The following is a 27,952-nucleotide window of genomic DNA, read 5'->3' as shown; positions in this document are numbered from 1 at the left end:
GTTGAATGTTGTATGTTAACTATCCTCAAAGTTCTTATTTATATATGTGAAATATTATTAAATAATATATAGAATAAGGTGCTAATAAAACGATTATATGATAACTGCATGGGGGCCATCAAATCGAAGAATGCTGGTTTTATAAAGGTAAACAATGATTCTTAATAATGTAGACACTTTCATCCATAATCCACTCAGACATACACCCAACGTAGTCTAACTACAGATTTTTAATTCAATCATTCAAGCTTAAGAAACTATAACAAAACAAATTTCAAGTAACTTGTTAAAAATTTCAATGAGAAGTATGAACTCCTTTCATAAGAACTCCTTGTGTTTTTAACATTCCCTACTAATATAAAGAAAAATATGACAACTTTCAAAACTTATATTATAATCTAACCAAGTATATAATTTAACATTTAGTTAAAGAAACAATATACACATATGTTAAGAAATAGAGCTGTTTTGGGTAAAACATAGATAATTAGTATCAAAATAGAATCCAAAATATATATTAATATCAATTCAAATTAATAAATATTATCCTCTTGATAGTTTAACGAGAAAAATTTAAGATTCTTTTCTGAATTATTTATTTTTACCAAAACCAAAGCAACAGCATATTGTAATAATTTTACTATAAGTCGTTTTTAATTACTTCCAACAAAACTCTCGTTCATTATCTTCTTATTCTTCTCTTCTAGTTTGTCTCATTAAACAAAAACTTAGTTTTCCTAACCTTTATAAACTTTTTAGCAATAACTATCTCTAACTTGTTACTGATATAATAGGGTAAGTTTTTACTTCCTGCGTTTGTATAAGCTATGCAACATCAGATTATATTTGTGCCACTATTCATAATAAGAATATGTACTATTTTTTTGTATAATTATTATTATTATATAAAATGCAAGAATCCTTGATTTTTATACTATAATAATAATTATATAATTTTACATATATTTATTACTATATGTTTTATACCTCAGTTTAAAATGCAATTATATTATAATTACAACGTACAAAAGTTAACACATCAATAAATAACTGAAAAAATAAGGTAAATAAGATAGTTTTGCACAATAATCTGCTGTATAAAGAGCTCCTTAGAACAACAATGTCAAAAACTCCTTTTTTAACTTGTTTATTGAATCTATTTTTACATATTAATATGAATCTATGTTTTTCATTTTCCATGTTATTTTTTTATAGAGTATATTTATTTTTTTTCTTTATAAAGTCAAAAAAATATTGATTTTAATGATGGATTTAAATCCATTAATTTAAAGAACTAAAAAGCCTACATTTAATTTTCATATAATTCTAACTGGTTTGAGTAATGAAACAGTAGTTTTGGGCGCTTTATTCGCTGAACATTGTTGTTGCTCTTCTGTATTGCATTAAGCCAAATAGTATTTTGTACGTCATTGTAATGGATTCGTGATGCATTTAAAAGCGACTGCGTACAGTACGGAAGTTCTCTTGTATGCTCGTAAGCACATGCCGTACTTAAAAAGTTTCTTTTTAGACCTCGTTCTTAAGTAGAATATATTTTATATATTTATGTCGTGTTTTGTTTTGCTTTTCATTATTTCTTCCTCGTTATCTAAAATTTAACCAATATTTATCTATGTTTTATTAATTTAATTGTAATGACACTATTTTGGTTAATATGTATGTGTATTATGTTCGACTATTACTAATTCAATTTTATTATGTATGCTTCAGATATATTTCTCTATACTAATATAAATTTTACATTAAACGGCCTATGTGTCTGTTTATCGACCAAGCCACTGAGGCGAATTTGATTTGAGACAAGCTTGAACTACAAGGAAGGCTACTTTTTACTTTTTTTTGACCAAAAACATTATGATCAAACCCTAAAACGTAAACGAACCTGCGGGCGAAAACTTGTCTATCATATATTAATTAATGCACCTCGTATATTAATTTATGAACAATAACTTTATTTACTACTAAATTTACCTTATTATGAACTTAAAGTATACATCATAAATATAATTTATGATATTTAATCAGTTACCGATTTATTTAAACCCGAAATTGAATCGAGTATTTTTATTTCGTTTTTTTTTTTTTTAAATAGAATTAATGTATTATTTTATTCTGATATCGATTGTTCATGCCTACCACCACTAACAATCAACGAACTAACCACTGTTGAAAATTAGTTTTTATATAAATCTATCACAAATCACATATACAAACAGTGCGGTTTATACAGATGATATTATATATAATTTGTATCAAACATATGATTTAATTAACCCTTGGCTTAATTATGGTTTAACCTCCACTGAAGCTATTTCAAAATTTAATTTGGTCCTAACAATATTGACTTTTTACCATATCTATATACATACATATGTATATATTAGTAGTGTTTTTAATTTCCAGCCACACATTATGTGTTCTATAATAATCAAGTCTCTAAAATAAATAATTATATTTTTTATCTTTATAGTTGTTAAAAATAAAATGTGATATTACCGTCAGTGAAATAATTATTAAAATAACTTACACCGTAATATCATTCATATATAAAACCTATTTAATTCACATGACAAAATAATTTAATAAATAGTAAAATTATAAAATAATTAAATTCTCTGTTGTTAAAAGAAACAAAGCTTTTGTATTTAAGGTGCAAAAATATTATGCATTATCAATACATAGTATAAAACAAGGTCGTATTCTCTGTCCTTATATGCTTTTTAATGCTTAAATCTTTAAAACTGCGTATCGGATTTTGATGCGGTTTTTTAAATAGATTTTGATAGGAAGGTTTATGTATATTATACATGTATATTATATATTATACAATATAGTAAAGAAATACTGATAATTTTAGAAGTTTGTAATGTGATGTCGTAAATAAACAAATTCTGTAAGTATATTTAGTATCAGTATGCAAAAGCCGGGGCGGGTCGCTAGTATATAATTAAAGTGTAAGGTAGCTGACGATCAGTGTGTGCTATTAATTGTTTGCGAGCTCGTTTATCTTGATGTGTTGATTATAACTTTGACGGTTAAAGTTTAAGGGTCTGCATGGCCCCTTAAAATAATATTAATAAACCTGTGTTAGTGCGTCCCTACATTGCGAAATTTCGAACCTCCATGTTATATACCCTCCCTGAATACAAATATGGGAAAATAGTTGTTCACTCCCATGTTATTCTATACTCGTCACCACACCTCGTATCTAAGCAATTAACTTGCCCTTTTTTGAGTCTACCTCAACGTCACGGTTATACTAGTGTTGCTGTTCTTAGGTTTTTTTATATTTATCCATAGTTTTATAGTTGAAGATCTCTAATTAATCGGAAATGTGAACCTAAAATGATGTAATCTTTTTTATTAAAAAAATAATATTAGCTCATTTTTATATAATCAATTCTTATCGATATTAGTGAAAAATAAGTAAAGAGACTTGGAAGAGGAAAACGTAGTAAGTTTAAGATTAACCCCTGCCAGTTGTCAAATGTATTTTCCATTTGAAGTACAAATGAAATAGCTTTAACATGATATCGCATAATTTAAATATTTAAAAAGTATACTTGTCCATCTTTTCCGAACGACTTGGTTTTTCATTTAAATCTCTACAGTCGCATTCACCAATTTAAGTTTGTATTTTAAAAGAACGACAAATTTAAAAACATCTCGCGGTGAGATAAAATTAAAATCGTCGTAGCACCCCGTAAACGCTCCGTAGACCGTATAAATAGTTAAACAGCGCCGCGAGCCGCGTCACGCTGTAAACTGTATTTTTTATTACAATTAAATTATTAAATTACACGATGACAGATAAAGTACAGAAATAAACAACCGATCGTTATAAGGAACAAATTTGATCTGAGTGCTTTTTGTATGAGCGCCAATATGTGTACTTGTGAGTTGTGTGTTTATACGTGAATAAGTTATTTCACGTGCAGCTTCAAATATACTTGATGAAAAGAATACAGACCCATCTGTGAGTGAGCCAGTGTAACTACAGGCACAAGTGACGCAACATCTTAGTTTTCATGCATGATGGTGCATTGGCAATGTAATGGTAGACATAGACATTACTATGGGCGTTGGTAACCATGTACCATCAGATGGCCCATTCGCCCATTAGTCGACCTATATCATAAAAATAAGTATATGTATACCATATATTTTGTGGTATGGGGTAAAATCTTTCAACATTTAATTTTTTCAACGTCGATGTTTTAAGTATAGATTAAACGATACAATAAAACAAATACAGTCAACTCTATATTGATTATTTGAATTCATTGGTTGGAATAATGGTAGACTTTAAGATTTAGAATTTCCTTTTCACTTTCTTGGATGCGAACCCCTCTTTGGATATAGGAATCCTCCAGTTGCAGTTTTTTGTTTTTCGTCTTTGTAATCCATTGTGCACCCGCCATAGCTAGTCTGTCCAACGTTTCTCAGGCCGTCTTATACTAATTCTCTTGCCATTTGGTCCGACTGGACCATTGTGTCTTTTCTTTTGTCCATCTCTTGTCGTTATATCGCGCCAGGCGTCCTGGATATCATCATTTTACATAATATGATGTCAATTGTATAACAATATAATGAAACGCTTTCGAGCAGATCTATGCAACGACGTTGTTTTTTTTTAGTTATATGGTTATTTAATATCGAATTCAGTATCTTTCCTTGGTACACGAGTAAATTACATATATGTATAATATATACGTACTTACGTGAAAGTGATGATGTCTGACGTAGGAGGAGCTCAAAGCACCCACATTTCACCTGATCTTGTCGGTCCTACCCCTATTTTTTTAAGCATAGACGCGAAGGAAGTGCTGGCCCCTTTCGTAACAATATAATAATAAATAAGTATGAGACAACATCACATACATTACTCTGATCCCAATGTAAGTAGCTGAAGCACTTGTGTTATGGAAATCAGAAGTAACGACGGTACCACAAACACCCAGACCCAAGACAACATAGAAAACTAATGGTAAACTATATCGACTCGGCCGGGAATCGAACCCGGGACCTCAGAGTGGCGTACCCATGAAAACCGGTGTACACACCACTCGACCATGGAGGTCGACAAAGAGCTAATATGCTAAGGTGATTGAACTTTATTCTTCGCTGACCCAAGACTTTTAGATTGATTTTTGAGGTTTAATTTTATATGTAACCCCTATTATACTTTCAATTGTGCTACTGGATAATAAAGTATATCCGAGTGTTCTCTGTTTAATCGCCTGGAATTGCACGGTTGCATCGAATAAAATTTGTAAAATATCCTAAAGTTACATTAAATTTATTCCAATTGGTATCTTTATGGGGATATTAGTATTTTTTACTCTCAAAGCTTTTTAATAAAGTTCTAATTCCTGTTATGAATTATTCACCTTAAAAAATATATTTCAATTAATTTATGCTAGTAGTGTCTACAGTTTGTGATATATTTTGTTACATTTCAAGAAGTTCGATTGTGTAATATTATAATGTCGTATTACATGGTCCTATTTGTTTGTAATTCTTCAAATAGTTTCATACTAGTACTTCGCAGAATTCTAGGCTATTTTAATGGATTTGATTAATAAGTAAGAAAGCTATTTACATTTTTACTTAACCTTAAAAGCAAAAATTTTCTTAGGGATTTTAAAAATGTCTCATTATAGCTTGTGATGGTTCTGTTATGCTACTCTTTATTAACCTATTCATTGTTTATGTAAGTAGGTCATATAGTTACGCTGGAAATTGTATGATAAAGTAGGTAAGTCGAGTAGCGTTTACCTCTTCTAGAAAGGAATTTCTGATACAAATTGTATTCGTTAATCCAAACTTTTATTATACAAAATACATTGTTAAAATAAATTGTTTTACGTGATTATTATGTGTCGTTAACTAACAGTAGTATATGTCACTCTATTTGGCAAACCTTGCGTTTTTGTTGCGGATATGGTTTGACGTTATACCACCACGGTAACATGAATTGTTAAATATTATACGCGTGATTTTCAACCAACCAACGTGGGTTTCGTCTATATGTTTTTTTACTAACAAGCACAAATTAAACACATTATATTGAGCCCGCATTCTTCGTTCACAAGATCCTCTTTTTAGTGTAATCACATTACAATAAATAATATACTATTATGTATAATAGCGTTTTATGGTATAAAGTCGCTAGTTTTACTTATCTCTGTGTAGTCATCGTCAAATTTATATTTTAACTTTTTTATTTTTATCGAAATCAATTCTTCCAGATTGAACTATATTTTAAAAATACGAAACGAAAAACAAATAAGTGAAATTACGCGTGAACAGGATACATTCTAGGGAACATCTGTCTGAGTACGGCTTCGCAGCCTGGTGGCTCCGGATTACTATGATTGATTAAATCCGAGTATACATAATATATAAAATGTATAAAGCCGTGTCTTCTTATAGACTTCAGTGGATATTTTAAACAAGTAAAAGGTATTACGTTTATAAAACTTCGAAACAAGGATTCTTTTACTTAACTATAGTTTCATATTCAAAATAGTAAACTCTTCAATCATTCATCTCAATAACAGTTTTTTTTTTTTTATAAACGAAAACATTTTATTAGGCGCACAAACATAATAACCGCAGAGTGCAAACTCTATTATGCAAACTAAAAAATTACACTTTGTTCGACAGCGTTCGCTATGTAACGGGATATAGATGCTGAATGTTTATTTTTGAACGCCGCAACCCTGTCTGCCTTACGGATACTGAAAATTGTGTCACGGTCGGTTCCTATTGATCTCACTTCTTCACTGCGACAACCGAACCGTTCACTGTCTTTTCCGCTTAGAACGGGACTAATTAATAAACGGAATAATAATGTTTCTCAGCCCATTGCACACAGTGACAACTTTTTTAACAAAGAATCGTTTGAAGAATATAAATTTAAATCAAGCTTTTGTTTTATCATCTTAAAATATATCTTTTTAACTGCGCAAAAAATAAATCTTTTGTAGAAACGGGTAAGGAGCAACTTATTTATTATAGTCTCATTAAATTTTTCATTTACTCCCTTGGGAAAGGATGGCTTCTTAATTTATTTCAACATTTAAAAGATGAAAAATACGTCTCGGTTTTTTAGTACTTTAAACGGCAGCTATATTTATTATTATATTTACAAAGATACACGTAATACAAACTACACAACTTAAACCTTCACCCTGGTGAACCCTTATCCTAAAATTTTACCTACGTCATAGAGAATCGTTAAAGTAAATATAAAAAGCTATAATGGCTATAAAGTGCTTTAAGCGGTTTTAAATTATTTAAAGACAGGTTAGTTTTCGTGTCTTAATAGTCGAAAGCATCAATGCGACTACTTTTTCAGTCCTTGCTTTCAGTTATGGTAGCATTTTAAAGAGCTTGTCGAAAACAGCTATCGACAGACAAGATTTATTTGATTAAACGAAGCCAGGGGTACGATGTAGTTCGCTTTTTCTATCGTTTCTTTCATTTATTTTAAGAATATTTAAGTTCAATTTTGATAAAGATATGTAAATATATTTCTTGTTGAATAGTATATAAATTATCTTGTAGTTTCAAGCAACCTAATACCTTCTAACTATATTGCAATTGATTATTTTCGATTGATGTTTTTGTCGTGTAGAGACGGACGAACTTTTTACTTTTACTGTAGTTCCGCTAAGTTTGTACGCTTCATAGCATTTATTCCGAGTAACATATAGCTCTCATATTATTGATTTACAAACTATTATATCACTCGCAAACTAACTAGTCTTTATTTTTTTTATGATCCTTTAAAATATTTTATATGTTTATATATTATAATTGAATAGACATATAAATATTTTAATATTAGTCCATCATCATTATGTTAAACCAAAAGACTAAATGAAGTGCTTGATTTTATTCTTATTCATAAGTTAATGATGAATTATATAATGATTTATTTAAATTTAATATTAAAAACCGTCTTTAAATAGAAAATTAAGAACTTTATCCTTTACCTTTAGCAGTACAAAATTAATCTTCATAATCAGTTCGATAAGTTGTGAGTCCATATTTCCTTAACGTCGTTGTTGAACTTGCCTTTGTCTTTGTTAATTTAATGCTCAATTATACTGATAATTAATTCGTCCTCTCGATTTAAGTGACAAGGCGTTCTAACTCCTCAGAACTATAGCGACGTACTACAAGCATTAAGATTAGACCGATAAACGTAAAATTTTAAATATAGGTTTATCATAATATGTTGAAGCGTTATGTTTTTATTAAACAGTATGTTACGGTTCAGAGATAGACTAAAGTCTAGCGCTTTTAAAAAAATACGTTGACATTATGTGTATAATATGTTATTTTATGTGGGTTATATTTTTCATTTTTTTGTAAGAATATAATAGTAACGAAAATATGATTCATAACGCTTTTCTGAAAATGAAACGAATATTTTTATTAAATTTATAACTTACCATTTGGAAATTCTTGTTTGAAGAAATCTTAAAGGATGAATACGTGCCCTTTCTAGTCCTTTGATCCTTTCGGTCCGAATTTTCGAAAGTTCATGTTGACAAATATTTATTTACAATATGACGTTCCAAAAATTCGATCACGTTATTGAAAAGTATGTACAAAATGTTTATATATGATATCGAAACTACAGTTTGTTGCATAGCTTGAAAAACGCTTCGTAATTTTATTCGATTATAAAACTTTTATTTTACAATATTAAAAAGTGCTATAATGATGTTAAATAGAAAAGTCGATCGCAAACTCAGTCAAACTTGTTCCTTACTTAATACTTTGTTCTCTTAAGGGGTTCCATTAATATTTGAGGTGTGTGATAATGGGGCTTTGTACAGGCCGTCTGGTAAGGTATCACTCACTTATCGTATAATACCGCAAAACAGCAATATTTAGTTTGTGTCATATTTTTGGTATGTACAATAAAGTATTAAATAAATAACTATATAGATATTATTTTCATTTTAATATTATGGATTTCAATTTTTATAATACCACATTTAAATACCTTATACATTTTAATAGATTATTTAAGTAATAAGTAAACACCTTGTTTATGAATTATTGTATGTTATGAAAAGTAAATCCTTGAATTGTCTAAATTTATCTACAATTAAAGTTATTAATTTCGGGATATTTACCATGTTTTTTATTTTTGTTCGGTGGAGCTCGATATTTCGACATTGTCTACGAATGTCTTGTTCACGAGACTCGACACGAGAGAATATCGAGCTCCACCGAACAAAAATAAAAAACATGGTAAATATCCCGAAATTAATAACTTTAATAATAAAAATAACCATGTTAATTTAAAATCCTTTATCTACAATTCCTTACAAACAATTGAAGACATAAATGTTTATAGTACGAGTTCAAAACAAATAGGCGTAATTTTTTATTGCTGACGTAATAAATGGACAGAAAAACTTGCTTTTTCAAGACATTTTTCTCCGGAAATACCCCAGTTATCGTATAACGTAAAATCCTAAGTAGATGTGTAACAAATGTGTTTAATACGTTGTATTGCTGGTACGTGTAAAAAAATATAGTTATAATTGTATTCGAGTGTTTTCACGTCTTAAATTACATGTTTAAATGAAATGAGCGATCAATGAAATCGTTTAAAACATCGTATTTGCCCTTGTATGTTCTCCCAGAGCTGCTGTCTATGCGAATACTACATTCGGTTGATTATCTGTTAAGAATATAGACTACATTATAGTCAAAATGTAATCTTTCTTTTTGTATCTTTTTGAATTGTATCTAATAATATATCTCTCTTTTTCAGGTAAGTAAATACTAGATACTCGACCTTCAACTGTAAGTACGCATGTTATTTTATTTTCTTTCAAAACTAAAGTTTCGAGTTAGGACAAGAGCGAAAAGAATGTACACCATACGGAATAGTGTTTTTTTTCTTTATTTTCCCACATTTCGGCAATGTTTCAGCCAAATGGTAAAAGCTTTTAGAAATATACGACACGGCTTACCTATCCTAATGGTAATAGTGAATCGTACTGTAGTATTTTCTTTTTCTAAAGTCCTCGACAAAAATAAACAGAATGCTTGAATATTCATGACTACGAAAAAGCATTGTTAAGAAGGTCAATAAAATGCTTCCTAGTCGTGTTTTTCATCCTTATTTTAAATGTTTACTCTAGTCTTATATTTACACCTGGCCGTCGTCTGTAATTAAATAGTCAAAGTTAAAAAAATGTATTCATCTTGTAATTCTCAATACATTCTAATACATGGCATAAACACGCTCTTATACTACCTAATTTCATAACGTGTAGAATATAATTATAATTAGAGCAGGTATTGTGACGTAACATACTTGACAGGTTATTCGATGAGGTTTAGAGTTTAAATTTAGTCTCATTACGTAGTGCTTCGACTCCCTTAAGGCGTCACTGCAGTGGGTTGGGAAATCCAAGTTAGTGTTGGAGTTGGCGGCTCTGACGCTTGTGATGCTGGCGGTGGGCCTGATGTCGCATCGCCTCACTCCGTGCACGGTGCAGGGAGGCAGGAGCTCACGCCTGCGCTCAGCAACCAACGCCATATTATTCCCTTGTAACGTACTTTCGGTTCGTTTGCTCGGTCAATTATCTTTAATATATTAGATGACTCACTGACGAGGTGTATTCAAAGTTTTATTTCTAAGTATGTAGATTCTATAAAGAGATATGTCGTTGACACTTGATAGTTGAGAGTATCTGGTTTTATTAAAAATAAAAACGTATAAAATATAGGTCACAAAAATATAGTTACATTTATTCATAATGTCAATCCAAGGACCTTAACAACTGATTCAATTTGACCCCTAATCAGTACTTTACAAGCTCAATCTGCCAGCGACCTATATTTCTCGGGTAATTTATTTTTCTAACCGTACATTTAAAAATATATGCTAAAAATACGTACGATTATTTTTTATATGGCATATAAAGAAGTGAATAATTATAAAAAAAGTTGTCTAATGAGGGCCGGTCGCATTAATTAGTTATTGATTTACATTTTTACAAACATATAAATACTTATATCAAATGTATAAGACTTAAATTAAATGTGTAAGGCTTATATATAAATTTATAAAATATGAGAGACTAAAACGTCGCATGAAGCTTTAATGGCGAATATATTTTGATTTTACGTAAACCAGGATCATATATCACTCTAATTTATTAGTTTACCTCTCTATAAAACCTCTTTTTATGTGTCCCTACAAAAAGGTATGTAAGGGATACATAAATACGCTTCATATACTCCACTACACTTAAACAAGATCTATGTTATAATTATACTTAATTTTAATTAAAATAAATACAGCTATAATCCGGCAGTAACAAGCATAAATCAAATTATTTATCAAAACTTTATTCTATTTAACAAAAAATATAAAAGGATGAAGAAAGATATAATAACAAATTTTCAAAGGGGATGTCACCCGCCCTTATTTCCAGACACATTTTACAAGCCTCGCTGCACATGCATTTTATTATGTTCCAATATTATTATGACATACATAAGTATGTTCCGTTATCGTGCATATTCTTGCACTCGTATTTTATCTACGATCGTCGACATACATTTTTTATATTATTGTAGATATGCCCCGGTTACACTTGCATTAAATTTGGTTCACACAAACCTGTGTCATACATATTCGTATTGATTGTGGTTTTGTGGATACTGTTCCGGTCCTTTATTATATTGAATATAAGTTATCTTAACGACTAGTTAACCTAATAAAAAATATCAAACAGATAGAAGAGGGTATTGTAGTAGCTTTCAATTATATAAAGTTATGAACCTTATTGTAGTATAAACATGCTATAATAATAATCATACTATGTTTTTTATATGTTATAAAAAATTCAAACGTGGTATTTGAATGTAATAATTTGTTTCGTGATATAAAGTCACCATATTTGACGACATGAATTTGCGAATTTTCACAAATTTAATGTCAAGCTCGGCGATAACCTTAATTTGATGAACGATCATTACTACCGTTTTTATGATGTCATCGTGATCATAATAAACGAAAGACGTGAAAAAAACGTCGAAATTTACATCAATCAATATCTGTGCGTATTATATATTCTATGAATCTTTATTGTGTAAATACCGGTACAAATGCTTTCATCCTGCCTTCGTTCGCAAATATAAATAGCATTTTATAGCTTTCTGCTTTCTATTTTTATAAAATAGAGAGTAAGATTATGTCCCGTTTGAACCTCACTTAATAGATGTCACGGCCTCAAGATAATTTTCTATAATAAATTAGATTATAGCTATCGTTGCGAACAAACTTTTGTAATACTTTCATTTAGAAACAGTTTTATATTTCGAAATAATCAAATAAAAATAATATTTATCACATGGTAAATCATGGCTTTATATGACATATCCATAATATTTAGTTCCGTTAACTTGTGTAAATGTAGTGTCGGTTTGAGTTATCCTTCTATTTAAACAAAAATACAATAAAATAGTTATCATTTTAAGCAGAAATGGTTGGTACATCATACATTAAGAAAACCATACCAAATATTAAAAAAAATATATGCTTTGTAGTCAAGTCACAATGAAAGCAAGAATCAGCAATTTCCATGAACGAGCTAAGTTGTTTTAATAGAGATTTGATAAGTAATACATTCGTTTCGTTCGATTTAAGGAAATTTAATGAAAGGCTTGGTCGGCGTTGTGTAGTACTAGGCGAGTAATGCAGGGCACACAGGCGCCGCGGTGCCGCCCGCCCGCAGGCGCGCGTGTCCCGAAACCGCCCGAGGACTTACGATCGTTTCTCTCCGAATCGTAACGAAGTTCGACGATCGCAGCCACCCTCTGTCGACGCGTGCCGGATCCAGTCGCAGTGAGGGCCGCCTGGGCGTTGGAACAGTTTTCCGTGTACCCAGTGCTCGGTTATGTAACTGAATAAACTTATTTATTTATCAACTTAAAAATATCTTCAGAGACATTTGTGATAAAATTACAGAGTATGATGTTGAAATCCGATTAGATATAATTTCCGATAGCGTGTGTTAAAGTGATGTGTACCTCCGCCTATCCTCGCGGCTATAGACATTGGCACAGGTTTATCGTTTCGTTCAAAAATGTTGTTTCAATTTTATTGTGATCGACGTATTCATTTATACATTCATTTAAATTGTGTTATTTAAACGTAAGGTCAAACCTTTGACATGAGACGTGTCAAATAAAATTAATAGTTTAAAAACTTGACAACGATCTAAATGAATCGGAATACAATGAACATTTTTAATTTGTCACATGCCGGGCCATGCTCGTAATTGCTGTTCCAATTAAAAGAACAAATAGAACAACACAAATAGAAATTTGGCGCAATGCAGGACGCTTGTATGAAAAGATCTATATAGTTGTTCACAGCTTTCAGACCTGTTAATGGTTTTTAAATAAATTCATTCAAATTGTATACAAAAATATGCTTTAGCTAAGAACCTGTGACAATACAAAACATAAAATGTACACCTACGTCGTTTCAGTGCCCTCATTGATATAAATTACGAACCACAATAGTGTAATTATAATTTCATAAAATCAATGAGTCATTAACCTTCGTTCGATTTTAATTTGCCATAAACAAAGGAGCGATAAAATGATTTCGTTTCAAAATTATAAAGTTATATTTCGTAATGAATTAGAATGTGATTTTAAGCACTAAACAATAGCATGTATTTAAAAAGTAAACTGTTACTTGAATTGCAATCTTTTATCTGTCTTATTTCGAAAACAGATTATCAGATAATGGATTTAAATTGCAGATAACATTTTAGATAGATCAAGGTAAAGCAGGATTATCTCGTAAATAAGTGAAGAGCTTTCAGCACTTTAAACTTGTGTAGAATCAGCAAACACAAGTGTCAAACATTTGTATGATGCAAAGCTCGGCGACAATACTTGACCTAAAAGCGTACACAGAGAATTCTATCTAATCTTGAGGTTTATTTTTTGCGTTGCACACCTTCACTTTAATCCAATTTGTAGTTTAGTTGCGAAAAAAACGGCGCCGGGTCACTTCCATCAATTCAAATGCAAGAAATACTTTATTCATGTAGGCTCACGCTTGAATGTCACGCTACAGGAATAATTTGAATGTAAGGTACCACTGATTCGAATAGCAGATTCTATTCAGAAACGGTAAGAGACATATTCTCAAATTAAACACTGTAAATTAAATACAATTTAACTTACATATCCCGTATGTAGTATTCGTTATCTTTCTCCATTATTATCTTAATGATAACTTATTGTATTGTGTAATAAGCCTTATTTCTGAAGTGCTTTGACATAAGAAAAAAAAGCAATATAATATTTTGACACATATACGGAATCGAACATTTTAAAAAAAACATCTATTCTACATCATCTAATTTACTATTCAGCATACATGGTACAATTTTATAAGCCATATTTTTGCCTATGTTCTTGCCGTTTGTTTCATAAATATATGTATTCATATCTTTTAATTGTAGATTGCCTAATTATATAAACAATTTGGCTTAAATTAATGTCGTCAATTTATATATGTCGTAGGCAAGAATTTACGTTTAATTAGGTAAAATTAATTACCGGTTTTAATGTATGGCATAAAAATAATGAACAAATTCACAATTTTAAATACCAAACCTTATACTAATTAACTTAATGGCACATATATAATTGCACGTACGAAGTATTTATTTTGAACGAAAGTTTCTGTCTAACATTTGAAATATTTAAATATAATATTTTAAGTTGCATTTGAAACTTGTTTAGGGATATGCAGTTATATATTATATCATACGTAATAAGACAGATATAAGATTACATTTAAGTTTACCATTTTATAAATGTTTAATTCAATAGAAACTCATCGTTGCTTTTACATACACAGGTTTACAACATAACATTTCATTTCATACCAGCCTTATAAATATTATTTTTTAATTTAAAAAAAAAAAAACAAGAGAATTAATTTACCGATATTCAGTAAAAAAGCAAAATTGATTATTCCCAACTCATTTAAAAAGAACAATGAGTCTATTAGATTCAGACTTGCGTCTTATCTGCTACGAATCTACCAATTGTTCCTTAAGCTCTGTAATTAAAACCTTCCGATATTTTAACGACATCACAAAGCACAAGTTTGAAACAGTCTACCGCATCTAACAATAATTCAAGTTTAACTGTTGGCTTTAATTACATGAAAATTGTAAGCAATTAACTAGTAGTAACTTTGTAAACGTAGACATTGTCAACCGTAATAGCTGTCTTGGGATATGTGATTGCTCGAGGCTCACTTAAAACCTACAATTACATAGATATATAAATGACATCTCACACGAAACATAGCTATATAAAGCTGAAAATATGTATTGTTTATTAAAATAGTATAAATAGATTTGATATCCACTTATAGGTCGTACACGATGTCGACTCGATAGACCAAATGCAATGTCGCTTTGCTGTGGTATAACACGCCCTACTTCCCTTGGGACGCGCCGGCTGTTAGCGTAATTAAAACGTGACAAAACTATAAGAAATACATCATTTTCACGCCATGAGTGAGCACAAATAGCACATTAGATTTTTTTCTGTATTACTTAATTTTAGGTTATAAATATAAGAACCATTACTACATAAAGAACGTAACTAAACGTAATCACAATAATCCTTCATTATTTCCGCCTGTTGATCGACATTTCTACATTCTTAATTCTTGTCTTCAAAAACTAAAAGCCTTATGACAAGAATTAAGCTCAGAAATTATTTAGTACATTAAACTTTTCAAAAGTATTATTTTTCTATATCGGAAATATATTCAAATTAAAAGATTAATAAATTTCAATACAAGAAAACTGGAAGTAACATAAGTATACCTTTTTTGGTTCTAAGTATAAAGATGAAATAATTCACACGTTAACGATCTCTGTTTTATAATTATAGTAAACGACCATAAGTACTCGTTATTTTAATATATTTACTAGTTGTCTATCAAAAATATTAATAGCACATAAAATATGCACGCAAAATCTCCATCCATATTTCAAATGACATACAAATCTGAATTACATGTAATGACCAATTAATATCTGAACGAATACCGCACGCTTATGGTTTATTCACAATAAAAAATTGAATATCAGATTTATTAAATAGAAACACCTTTTTCACAGTAGTAATATATACAATATTTCAGATATTCTAAACGAAACGTACATTTCAGTCTGATTGTGACTAGACTTTACAAGACTAAACTTAATTTTTATGAATTTAATTTTTTTTATGAAGTAACTTTTTTAGGGTTCATTAATATGGATTAGATTATATAATTCAACAAAAAACAAACAACTGGATATCCTAATGTTACTATTATTTGTTGCTTATAATATACAGGGTAATATTACATAGTTTGCTTACCATTGATGTTTTTGTAGTGAAATCTATATCTATATCTCTAATAAAGTTTGTAATATGATTGACATATTATATCTATACGTTACTTTCGTTCAATTTAAGATTCTTCTTTCAAAAATAGAATGACATCTAATTTGAAAAAGTTATAATTAATTTATAGCTATCTCGCGGCACACCTAATTTGAACGATTTGCATCAGCGTTAGTTTTGCTTTTTTCCCTAACGATCCGAGTTGCATTGTAATTATTCATAGTCAAGTTTTCTCCAAGGTCTTCTTCTAAAACTAGTTACGTGAGACAATTTTACGTACAGAAGTACCCATAATAGAAATATTTCTTTGACATATAAAAGTACCTTAATAAAAATTAACGTAATAATATTTTATAAATATAATATAGTATAATCATGACCTTTGAATAAATAAACTAACTCTTAGTGAAGAAGCATTATTGAGTATATAGTCAAAATTTGAAATATATGTAAACGTTTTTCTCGTTTTTAGGTAGTTTGATTTGAAATTTAAAATTATTTATATATCTATAAATACTTATAACTTTTAACCTTGATTTGTAGATATTGGCATAATATTCAACGTTCAAACTCTGTTAAGTTATTTAAAAAAAAAACATTTTTAAAAACAAAACAATATATTTTCAGGTAGGAAAAATAACAATAAGAAAGAAAACTTGTAAAACAATTACCATGATGGAAATCTTTTATTAATAGCATAAACTGTATGATTTATTTCGCTTTACCACAATTCCTTGACAGCTTGTTAGCGTCCATTTCAGAGAGTAAGCTATTTCAAATGCAGACCCGCTTAAATTTTGCATTGGGTCTTCGACAACTTGTTATTCCGCTCATATTTTCTATTACTTTTTTTGTAAAAAAGATTGAAACAAAAATGACATGTTTTATTAAAATCACTTTGCCGGGTTTTAATATAATGTCTTGTTTTTTTTTTAATAATTATTATATAAATCTCTATTGCTTTATACTTATTGACAATTATCTCGTTGCATGCCAATTCATAAACAAGCTGGCAAAAGAGCAAACCTCGTTTGTTTATAATGAAATTATGTTTCAATAACACAAAATAACAATTTTATTTTGACGTTGATCATATAATGTAATGTACATAATTTCCACAGAGCCTTTCAGCAATTCAGGCACTGAAACGGCTCCGTTCATCTCGCCTTATAACCACTTCAATGTAACTTCAACCGTCTTAGTATTCAAGATGACTTTAAACTTTAAAATGTCTGTAAGATGTAAAATGTGATACAACAAAGTTAAGTGTAGTAGACGTGAAGAGAGAACAGAAAAAAGAAGCGAATATCTTGTTGCTCGTGATGAGGTGACGCTCACGCGCCGGCCGCTGACGCCGCTCCTCGCCAATGATGGTGGAGACGCAACGCGTGCCGCCGCCCCGATGTGCGCGCGTGCCCGAGCATCGTGGAAAACCTGCGTCTGCTTCCGCGCCACCCTCGCTCTCTGGCAGCGGCACAGTGATGCACCTCCGCCGCCGACGCCACAAGACTGTACACTTTGGAGAAAATCTCCTCATGCAGGTTTGCGCTGACCGTGCCCACTTAGCAGCGCTCGGAGCAAGAGTGCCGGATATTTCCTTTTGTCATAAAGCTCACACCGGTGTCACCAAAGGAGACGCACGCTTCTGTTGTGTCGCGCACCATTGTTGCTTGGCTGCTGGTGCTCTCGTGGCTCTGACGTCAAACGGACGGCCGAAACCGCACCGGGAGCGCAGTGCAGACTCTCACTCGAGTGGTGGCGAAACCGCAGACAAAGGAGAAGGCGGGGGCGGTTCGGTAACAAAGGAACCCAAGCGCAAAGCAAAACACCACCACCATCATCATCATCACCATCACCACAAGGTACACTCCTGTCCCTATCACGATGTTGCACCTCCTCCAGAAGACGAGCGTGAAGAAAAATCACTGGTACCAAAGAAAACCGTTTCGCCTTACCTCTATATACCTAGCAAATTAGAACCCAATGTGCAACAATTATTCAGTTTCATAGAAAGCGTACTAAGTGCGTGGGCTGCAGAGGAAGGCCTTACGAGCACCGGCGAGTATTCCGAGCCAGACGAACGTATAGTCCGTCGGCGGAAGTTAAACAAATATAAGAAACGTACAGATGTTCTCAACATACGAAGAATCGTATATGAAGTATCGACGTTACATGGTGCAAAACTGTTAGGGAATGTAAGATTTCGACATTATCATTGGAAAGGAACAGCACAAACTTGCAATGAAGCATTTCTCAGGAAGGTGAGTTCATATACTTTCCATTTAAATTGAAAATTAAAAAGCCTATATTGATAAAGTAATTAATATTCTGTGTATAAATAAATCTATTAGTGTCATGGTAATATGAGTTATACATTTTTGTGAGCTAAAATAAGCTTAAGTCTTATATATAAAGACACATTGTCTACTGCAGGTTGGTTGCTTTAAAAGTTCCACTTGTGTACCTGTGAAGCTCAATAGGTTTCACAATAACCTTTACAATGGATAGCTTGAAGAATAAAAGCCAGTAAAATATAGCTAACATTTTGACCTTATTTTAGATTCCTCCACGAGGCTGCAATTTCCTTTTCTACTAATGAGGCCTTTTATTTACTACTCTATAGCTGAACCTAAGTATCTCTTTTCGCATTTTTCGACTATTCTTCGCGCCATAGATAATATCAGCTAAAAGAATGGGAATAAGTTAGCTCTTGATCATTGAAATTTGTTTAATCTATTAATTGTTAATATCTTTTGTTGACTGTTAATTATGAAGAAAATAATTATGAAACATTTAAATAGAACTTATTCGTAGCGCGTTGACATGTTTAATGTATTGTACCAGAGTTTGTGCTGAGAATTATTATATTATAAACAATATATACCATATAAGTATATACGTATATAACTGTTTAACAATCGAATTACTGTACAATATGTTTAGTAAGAATACAGTAAAACAAAATTTTATTACTTTCATTAATAGTTTACGAACAATCACATAAGGATTGAGGTGATAGATTGATTATACGTAAATTAAAATGAAATCTAAAAAAGTTTACTAAAATTTTTGTTCTTTCTTTATAGCTTTTCGTAAAAAGCATTCACTATAAATCAAGAAATAAATTCTTCATGCATTTTTTGTAAATAGAAAAATCTGTAGGTATAATTTATTACTTGGCACGAACAATTTCTCAATTATACAATTTACTGTTGTTTCCATATAATTAATCAATTTCTCAGTTTCAAGTTTCTAAGGAGCGGAATGGTTTGTAAGTAAAACGTTACTTATTACCAACTGAGAACTCGGATTTGACGATATATAGCTACTCAACTACACGCAAACGATTTAGCAATGCAAAAGTTAGTTTCGAAACTATGAATTCTGCCTTCAACTAGGCTTGCTATAAATAGGTATTTCATTATAAAGTTGCAGAATAATTTGCGATCTCGTTTTATGTTACTAACAATCCAAAACATTAAAACTTCACCTTTCATTTTCGGTAAATGAAATGTAACTTACATGTAATGCATGTAAATGTAGAATTTATTGATTAATTTAATCATGGGCTGGATTGTTGGAATATTTGCAGAGTGTCAGACAATTTCAGGAACCGCGGTATTTTCCTTAACCGCCTATTACAAAATAAGCATATGAAAACTCTATCCTATTCGTATAATTTAGGAAACGAATATTTGAATGACTGTAATGCGATACTTTGTATAAAAGAAAATTAGATTAAGTTGACGATAAATATCGACCTTGCGTCATTGTGATGTTTGGTGTATGAGTTCTGCTCATTCTTTTCGCTCGAATAAATATACCTAATGTAACAATAGGAAAGAAATATTGTGTCTACTTATATGTAGAATATACACTTTTAAAGCTAACATTTTTCCTTTTCTATTAATTATTCATAGTATGGTCAACTTTGTTTGGGTTTTTATATGGAATATATATCTCATTGTTTTCAAAAGTACGCCAGCGACGTCGAGTGCCATCGAGCGGAGTGCACGGAGCCGAGCCCTGCATGCGCTTTATAAAAAGAACCTTCCTTATTAACACGTTTTATAAGCTACTCCTGTAACTTTGTATGTAAATAAATCTTGCACCTTAATTTCTACATTTCCGCATATTAAAATGTTGAAGAGTTTTTGATTACGATATATACTTCTTAGGTAAGATTGTCGTTGACGTTATATTTTAATATCAATGTAATGTAACAAATCTTTTTTATTTTGTCTTCTGAGAGTAAAGTAGTAGTCTTATTTATTAATAAGCGAAGGACGTCCAAGAGGCGTATAAGTATCTTAGTTCAGTAAATAAATTTTATGCCATAATCAATAACAATAAAAAAGTATTTACATTTTTGAATCTAGTTACGCCGGGAACACTAGTAAGCTTCTCTCTCTAGTTTAAATGTTAATAACTGTACAAAAATGTTTAAAATATTACAGCATAATTAAACGTCAGCCTAAATAAAGCTTTTCAAAATAACATATATCACGGTGATAATGATGATTACGGATCAGGGTTAATAATAAATAAATCATTTTATTAAATTAGTCTATAATAAAAATTATAGCTTAACTGTAGTATGTATTTATTTATATCTAGTTGCAGACGGCAAGAGAGGTAACAATTTTCAGTGCTGGAAATGAGGGCGCGAGTGCCGGTAAATTGCGTTATACTGTGAAATATAGCAAGAATACATAAATGTTTTTCTTCTTTGTAAATTTTTACATTTTAAAATTATTTTTAAAGTGTGTATTCACGACGGTTCAGTAGAAATTGTTTTCACATAAAGCACAAACACAATTTATTTTTCGATATTATTTTATGCTTACGTCACAGTCCCAATAGTGACGCAGTGTTTATGTATGTAGAGTGTCACACTATTAAGGGTAATGCAATAAATATATATGCTTGTTCCACATTAAATGGGTACTCTTATATAAGCCTGTACAGACGAAGCACAATGCACTTCGTAACAAGGCTAAGCTGCCTTTAATAAATTAATCCTGCAAATGCATAAAACCGTCTTATGAAGGTTAAAGAAAATCTTGCGAGTACCAGGAAAACTCTCATTTCGCCGCAGTACAACGTTTTATCGGCCATGTTATGTATTTCTAAAGACGTAATTTCAAGGATGGTATTAAATGTCGCGACTTCAGCAATACAGTGCTACAAGCGTCGCTAAGCTCGAAAAGAAAAATAAAATTCTTTATTTCGTTGAATTAATTTTTAAAACATTTCAAATTACTTTATGTCCTGACTTCATACTTGTTTTAAACAAAGCAATGTTAAATAAGAACAATTAACTTGTATGATTTTTTTACGTAAGTATACAGGTGCAGTATGTATTGATTGTATAATATGTACAATGTCCATATATATATATGGTCTTATCGTAAACTAGGCCTCTGCAATATTTTAACCAAATATCGTTAATATACTATAAGCTGTTTAACTCTCAGTTATACTAATGTCTACACAGATATCGGATGATGACCGCATGTCGCTGACCACAGCCGTATCTGATGAAGAGGAACCCGGTGAGAGCGCAATGAACTCTCCATACAAAGGCAAACAGACAGGCGCCGCGGCCGCCTCTTTCAATTGTACTGGTGCTGTCAGGAAGGCTGGGTAACTCACAATATTTAATTCCGTATTTTTAATTAATTAAATTAATATTCCATTTCCATACTTTTAACTTAGAGTTACAAGTAAAAGGATCCTTACTTAAAAGGAAAGCCCACATTTACACCACATAGATATAAACAAGACTCCACTGAATGCACCTGGGTATCCTAAGACTTAAAATTATTGTAAAAGGATGGTAAAAGATAAAAAAACAAAGAAAAGTGATATCGTAGAAAGTTGACGAGTTTCCTAGAGCCTACAGCGTCTTTTATATTCCTTAAGGCAACAATTCCTGTCCCATGAATCCCAAATGACCGGAGGGAAATCTTAGCCGTGACCCATTCAAAGACGCTGTAAAAACGTTGTGTAAGACGACAGGATATCTTACCTTCGACGAGTTCCTTCGAGGACTAATTTCTTTTACGGGAAGTCATTTAAGCAGCACCTTTTTAATCAGTATAAAAGATTATTCAGTAATTTGTCTAAATAAAAAACTCATTGTCGAAATGGCCTTAGAATATAATTTATCATTCAAATAAATTATACACATTAAATATTGGTTTATAAATTTAAAACAGTGTACAACAAATCTGAACCAAATTGTTAATTTATGAATAATTTTCACAAATTTTCACTAAACTGGTGCTATATTTCGCATGATAAGTTAACGGTGGTAAGGCTTTGCGTAGGCCTGTTTGCGTGGATTTTACTAAATCGTCAGTTAATCCACCACAAACCTTCGCATTAGTGTGTTTCAAGATTCAAATAAACCAGTATAATTAAAGGGTCACGGGATATATCTTAGATCAACGGCTGTAACGCGTTAATGGTGTAAGAACTTAATGGTGGAAAGGTTACATTTTATGCAAGCCCGTTTGGGTAGGCAATTAGCTGTACAATATATTATGAGGGACATCATATATTCTACCAGCAATTAGCAATACTTAGTAGCGTACGGTAAGTGAGCCAGTGTAACTACAGGCAAAATAGTCATAGCATCTTAAATCCCAAGGTTGTTGGCACATTTGCGATGTAATGAATAATGATTTATGAATAGTTAATATTTCTTAAGGCGCTAATGTATATTTACGTTGGTGGCCACTTAACATCAGTAAGGTCATTTACCCAATTTATGATATAAATAAGTATATAACATTGTTTAGATATTAATCAGGCTACTCGTAAGGACCATTTTTATTTTGTTTTCTTTTTTAATATTAATAGTAGCAAATTATATTTATTTCAATACCTATATTTTTAAATTCGTTAATTTATAAAGTCATATAGCAATTGATTTATATTAAATGGTAATTTCGAATTATTAAAAAATAAATATTAATACAAAAATTTCATTCCTAATAGATTTTTAAGTGTGAAAAAGTGGTTGCTACGCAAGAAACATCAAATTGAGTTGGCTCGTAAACGAGGATGGAAGGGCTACTGGGTCTGCCTAAAAGGCACAACTTTACTCTTTTATCCTTGCGACTCCCGTGAAGGCCGATCAGTGGAAGCTGCACCAAAACATCTCATCATTGTCGATGGAGCCATCATGCAACCTATACCTGAACATCCCAAGCGTGATTACATATTCTGTTTGAGTACGGCTTTTGGTGATGCATATCTATTTCAAGCGCCATGCCAGGTCAGTTGAGTTTTATATTTAAAAATAGAAATTCATAGCAAAATCAATTTTGTCTAGAATTATTTTTCTAATTCCCTAGATTGAGCTCGAAAACTGGGTGAACAGTATACATAGTGCATGTGCTGCGGCATTTGCTCGGCATCGCGGCAAAACGGGAACGCTTCACCTACTTCAAGAAGAAATTTACCGTCTAGAGAAAGCGATTGAATCCGTAAGTAAATGATAAATAGAATATAGGTAGATATTTTCAGTTAATTTAAAACAGCAGTGAGCTTAGATGTTGGGGATTATAGATCACTTCAGTCTGCATTCGAAAGGTGCTGAATACAATGATACAATGCGGATACTGAGATATTATGCAAGGCTCGACCTCCACCGCTCGTCGGTCTGAACCAACAGAACTATTGTTTGACTAGTAGGAATCACTCACTTTTTTTGTAAACTAATATAGATTCTTACGATTTTCAACTTTAAAGCATTGCCCGAAGAGTCTTTTTTTAATAAAGGCGAGTTCTCCACTGTTCGGTATAAGACTTGAAGTGTGTACAATGTACCGGATCAAAAGCATTCACTATTTATGCACATAAATATTATTTTGCTTCCAGTTAACAACAAATACCTACTTATATAGCAGCAATATTTTATGGAACTAAAATGAAAACTTCGTTAAAGTATTAAGATATAAAGTAATCAACTGAAAAATTAAAATCGATAAAAATAATATCAGATTAGCATGTTTAATTACTTTCTCATTGCTAAACTTCAGTCGGATTTGTTACGTAACTTACTACGAAATATTTGTATTTTCAAGTAGTATTTAAACGTTATTTATGATAGAGTTTATACATGTGTACACACTTAGCGTGTGCTGGCGGCGTGTGGTCTACGACGTTTCTCGTGCAAATCGAGCCAATTTCTGACCCGCATCGCTTAACCGCAACACGCATCAAAGCCTTTGCCGCAGTATCTGATCATTATACGTTCACCACAAGCGTGTAAATGCTTTAATTCTTAGGAATCCTACCATATGGGTTATATTAAATTAGGAAAGGAATTTAATTATTATAAGCATCCCTTTTGTTAACAATAAAACTAAGTTGATTGAACGATGATATAGACATTACTTGTGGATATCATATCATTGAGGAATGTTCTATTTGTTATTTATATATGTGTATACTATTATAATTTAAACATATAGTATGTCATTATATAGTGACAATGAAAACGTTCATATCGATTATGTACCTACCAGTAATATCTCAACAACAGTAATACCCCTGTGACCTAATATCTTAACTGACATTTACATTGCATAATTGCAATTCGAAACGATCGATTCTCCTCATATCCTACCGTTTGATTACATTCGTTTCAAATAAGCAATAGTGAATTTTCCTTGTAATAACATAAACCATGAAAAGCGTGATTATAATAATACACTTGATTGATGAATGAATTCCGCCGACATTTCGTGTAAGATGTGTAGTTTATCGCGGGTTATAGTGATCGCAGGCATGTGGCGCGCGCTCATTAATATTCATGGCATACCTCGTGCCCTGGTACAGTTTGAGGGCCGCGCCTGCCGTCAAATTGTGTCATACTGAGCTATCTTTAACCGTAGCTGAAGTATGACATATGTTGTATACTTACGCTTTCTATTTCTTAATTTATAACACAGTCAATATTTAAGTATTTCTTTTCTGCCTAAAATAACATTAAAAAAAAATCGGATAATTTAACAAATCCATAATTAAATAACTATAATATATTTTATCTAGGATCACAAGTTGAAACATATGGCAGATCTGCAACAATCTGTTGTATCGGATCCGGAAACGAGAGCGCAGTTGGCAGTACAAATGCTGCAATGGGAAGAAAATCTGGAAAGACTACACTGCGAACAATTCCGACTTCGATGCTACATGGCCAGCCTGCAGAGCGGCGAGTTACCTAATCCCAAGGTAAAGATTGATCGTTGAACTGAACTAGAATACTCTATTACGTAGGAGTCATGATTTCATTCAATATTAGGAAACTTTTTGATTTATCATTTGTAAAAATAGTCAAGTTTCACTTTTTATTAAACAACGGTTTAATGAACGCTACGAGTCATCATACAGTATAGATATTAACATATATTAAAGAAAGGTCACGAATCCCTAGCATAAGATTTATGTATATCATAATAGAAAAAATGAACCTATCAATATGAGTCATAAAAATGTTGTGAAATGATTTTATCGAGTTGACAGAAAAGTGATATTTGTTAGCTTCGCTGCCCAAATTGACAGATCCGTTGACCGGGAGGAGGATCGTATCTGTTACGCCGACCCATGTCACGCCTCTATAAATTGCCTCTCAACAATCGGAATAAAAATGACTACAATATTTCCATATGTTGGCCTCGTTCGAATGTAATACTCGACTCAATTACAGCGACGCATCCATACTATCTTTGATTTCGTTATGTCAACATTCATTTAACAATTTAAATATGGGAGATATTCGCGATATCGCTACAAAATCAAGCTCGATGGAGTTTGAATAGCGTAATTACTTTTAATTCGACTGAATCAGCCTTATATCTCATACGCTTATATAATGCTATAGTAACCGTGGGACTTACATATTATATACACTTTAATCAGTACTACACAGTTAAGAACATCCGATCAGAATTGTTATTTGGATAATACACAACACACCGTAATCGTTAACGTTTTATTCCTAAACTTTTTTGTTAATAATAAATAATTAAACATTTAAAATTTGAACTCTTTTGAAAATACTGTTTCATGATTCAAATTTTGTTTCGTTATAACTACCAAAAATACGATATAAAAGTGAAATTAAAATAGATTTCAATTAATTAATTGGTTATTATGGAAATGGTAAGGATAAGCTTGTTTTAATCACAATAACGATCAATACGCACGCTGCATGAGTGACATGCTTCTGGAGGCTTTGAGATGCGTTGCGTCTACCGCAAATGCAATCGCCTGATAAATCTACTAACCTAATTGTATACTTCGAATCACGATGTAAATTCTTTTGTTTAGATAATATAAGACTTGTTTTTTCAAATTCCAAAGTCTTGTACTCATCTCAAACTTAAACAGCATTTTCATTTCTTTAGTGCCTATTATTATTATTTTAAACAAAAAAAAACAATAATACAAATATTTAATCAAATTTATTATAATTATAATATCATATTTTGTACTTATTATAAATTTACAAGCGGATGAAGTAATGAGTTTGTTCAATTCACCTGAATCGTCCCCTGGTTAAGATGGTTGGTAATACATAGGCCTGAGTGTGAGTAATATTGCAGTCCTTGCTGACGCACGTGTCGCGTGGCACCAAGAGTACGTTGAACAAGCTGGGCGTATTCACCGTGTCTTCATTCCACGCGTTCATCTGCGCGCGCTCTCCCTCACTGCTGAACAACTTGCTCGCTGGTCGCGGCGCGACCAAGCGCAGGGCCCCTAACCTGTCACGGTCCAACTCTGGCTCCAGTCGACGTTCCATGCAGGTCGGTAATATTCTTCCTATTTTGACTAGAGTCCGACCGAAATTGGTTTTCTGCCCATTTTAGCCGCAACCGAATCTGCCAAGTTTCGGTGGCATTTTTAGCCGAAAACGAAACCGACTTTCGGTCGGACACTAATTTTCACGCATGTATTTTCTAAAATCTTATGTATTTTTTGTTGATGTTTATACAGGATTTATAACTATTATAATTATTTACTAAGGCAGCAAGACTGCCTCTTCTAGAATAAACATTCCGATCCCATGGTAGCTTAGTATTAAATTAAACCTTGTAAAATCACGTTTCAAAAGTGCTTGTCTCTTACTTGAACAAATAAAGCATATTTTGATTTTGATTTTTTATTTAGAGCTACAGCGCAAAATTACTCATATAAATAAAGTATCCATTATCGTGAAAAATTGAATTACAAAGGCGAATGCGGCGCTGAGGCTGTCGTACCCAATTAGATGAAGCACTGTTCATTGCTGTCCAGTAGCTTACAACATTTTAATATTTTATTTGAAAATGGTAATTCTTTAATACCATTGAGGTTTATGATATAAACGTATTTTTTTTAAATTACATATTCTACAATGTTACAAAGCAAAAAAACACACAAAACG

General features: G+C 31.6%; 1 protein-coding gene across 16 annotated transcripts in view; it reads left to right on the top strand.

The window, feature by feature from the left end:
- Window positions 1-27,952, top strand: part of LOC124530569 — an 87,708-nt gene that overhangs the window by 38,647 nt on the left and 21,109 nt on the right. For 12 of the 16 annotated variants that reach the window (XM_047104789.1, XM_047104788.1, XM_047104784.1 and 9 more), the window contains exons 20-24: window positions 22,007-22,155; window positions 23,515-23,794; window positions 23,874-24,005; window positions 25,576-25,758; window positions 27,132-27,332. In XM_047104789.1, coding sequence (XP_046960745.1) covers window positions 22,007-22,155; window positions 23,515-23,794; window positions 23,874-24,005; window positions 25,576-25,758; window positions 27,132-27,332 — 945 coding nt within the window. Of the gene's footprint in view, window positions 1-12,925; window positions 13,138-17,630; window positions 18,771-22,006; window positions 22,156-23,514; window positions 23,795-23,873; window positions 24,006-25,575; window positions 25,759-27,131; window positions 27,333-27,952 lie in introns of those variants that run through there. The other 4 variants (XM_047104790.1, XM_047104785.1, XM_047104787.1 and 1 more) reach the window with 3 other exon arrangements.

The sequence above is a fragment of the Vanessa cardui genome, chromosome 6, assembly GCF_905220365.1.
Source record: "Vanessa cardui chromosome 6, ilVanCard2.1, whole genome shotgun sequence".
NCBI lineage: Eukaryota > Metazoa > Arthropoda > Insecta > Lepidoptera > Nymphalidae > Vanessa > Vanessa cardui.
This window is presented reverse-complemented; position numbering and strand designations above follow the sequence as displayed.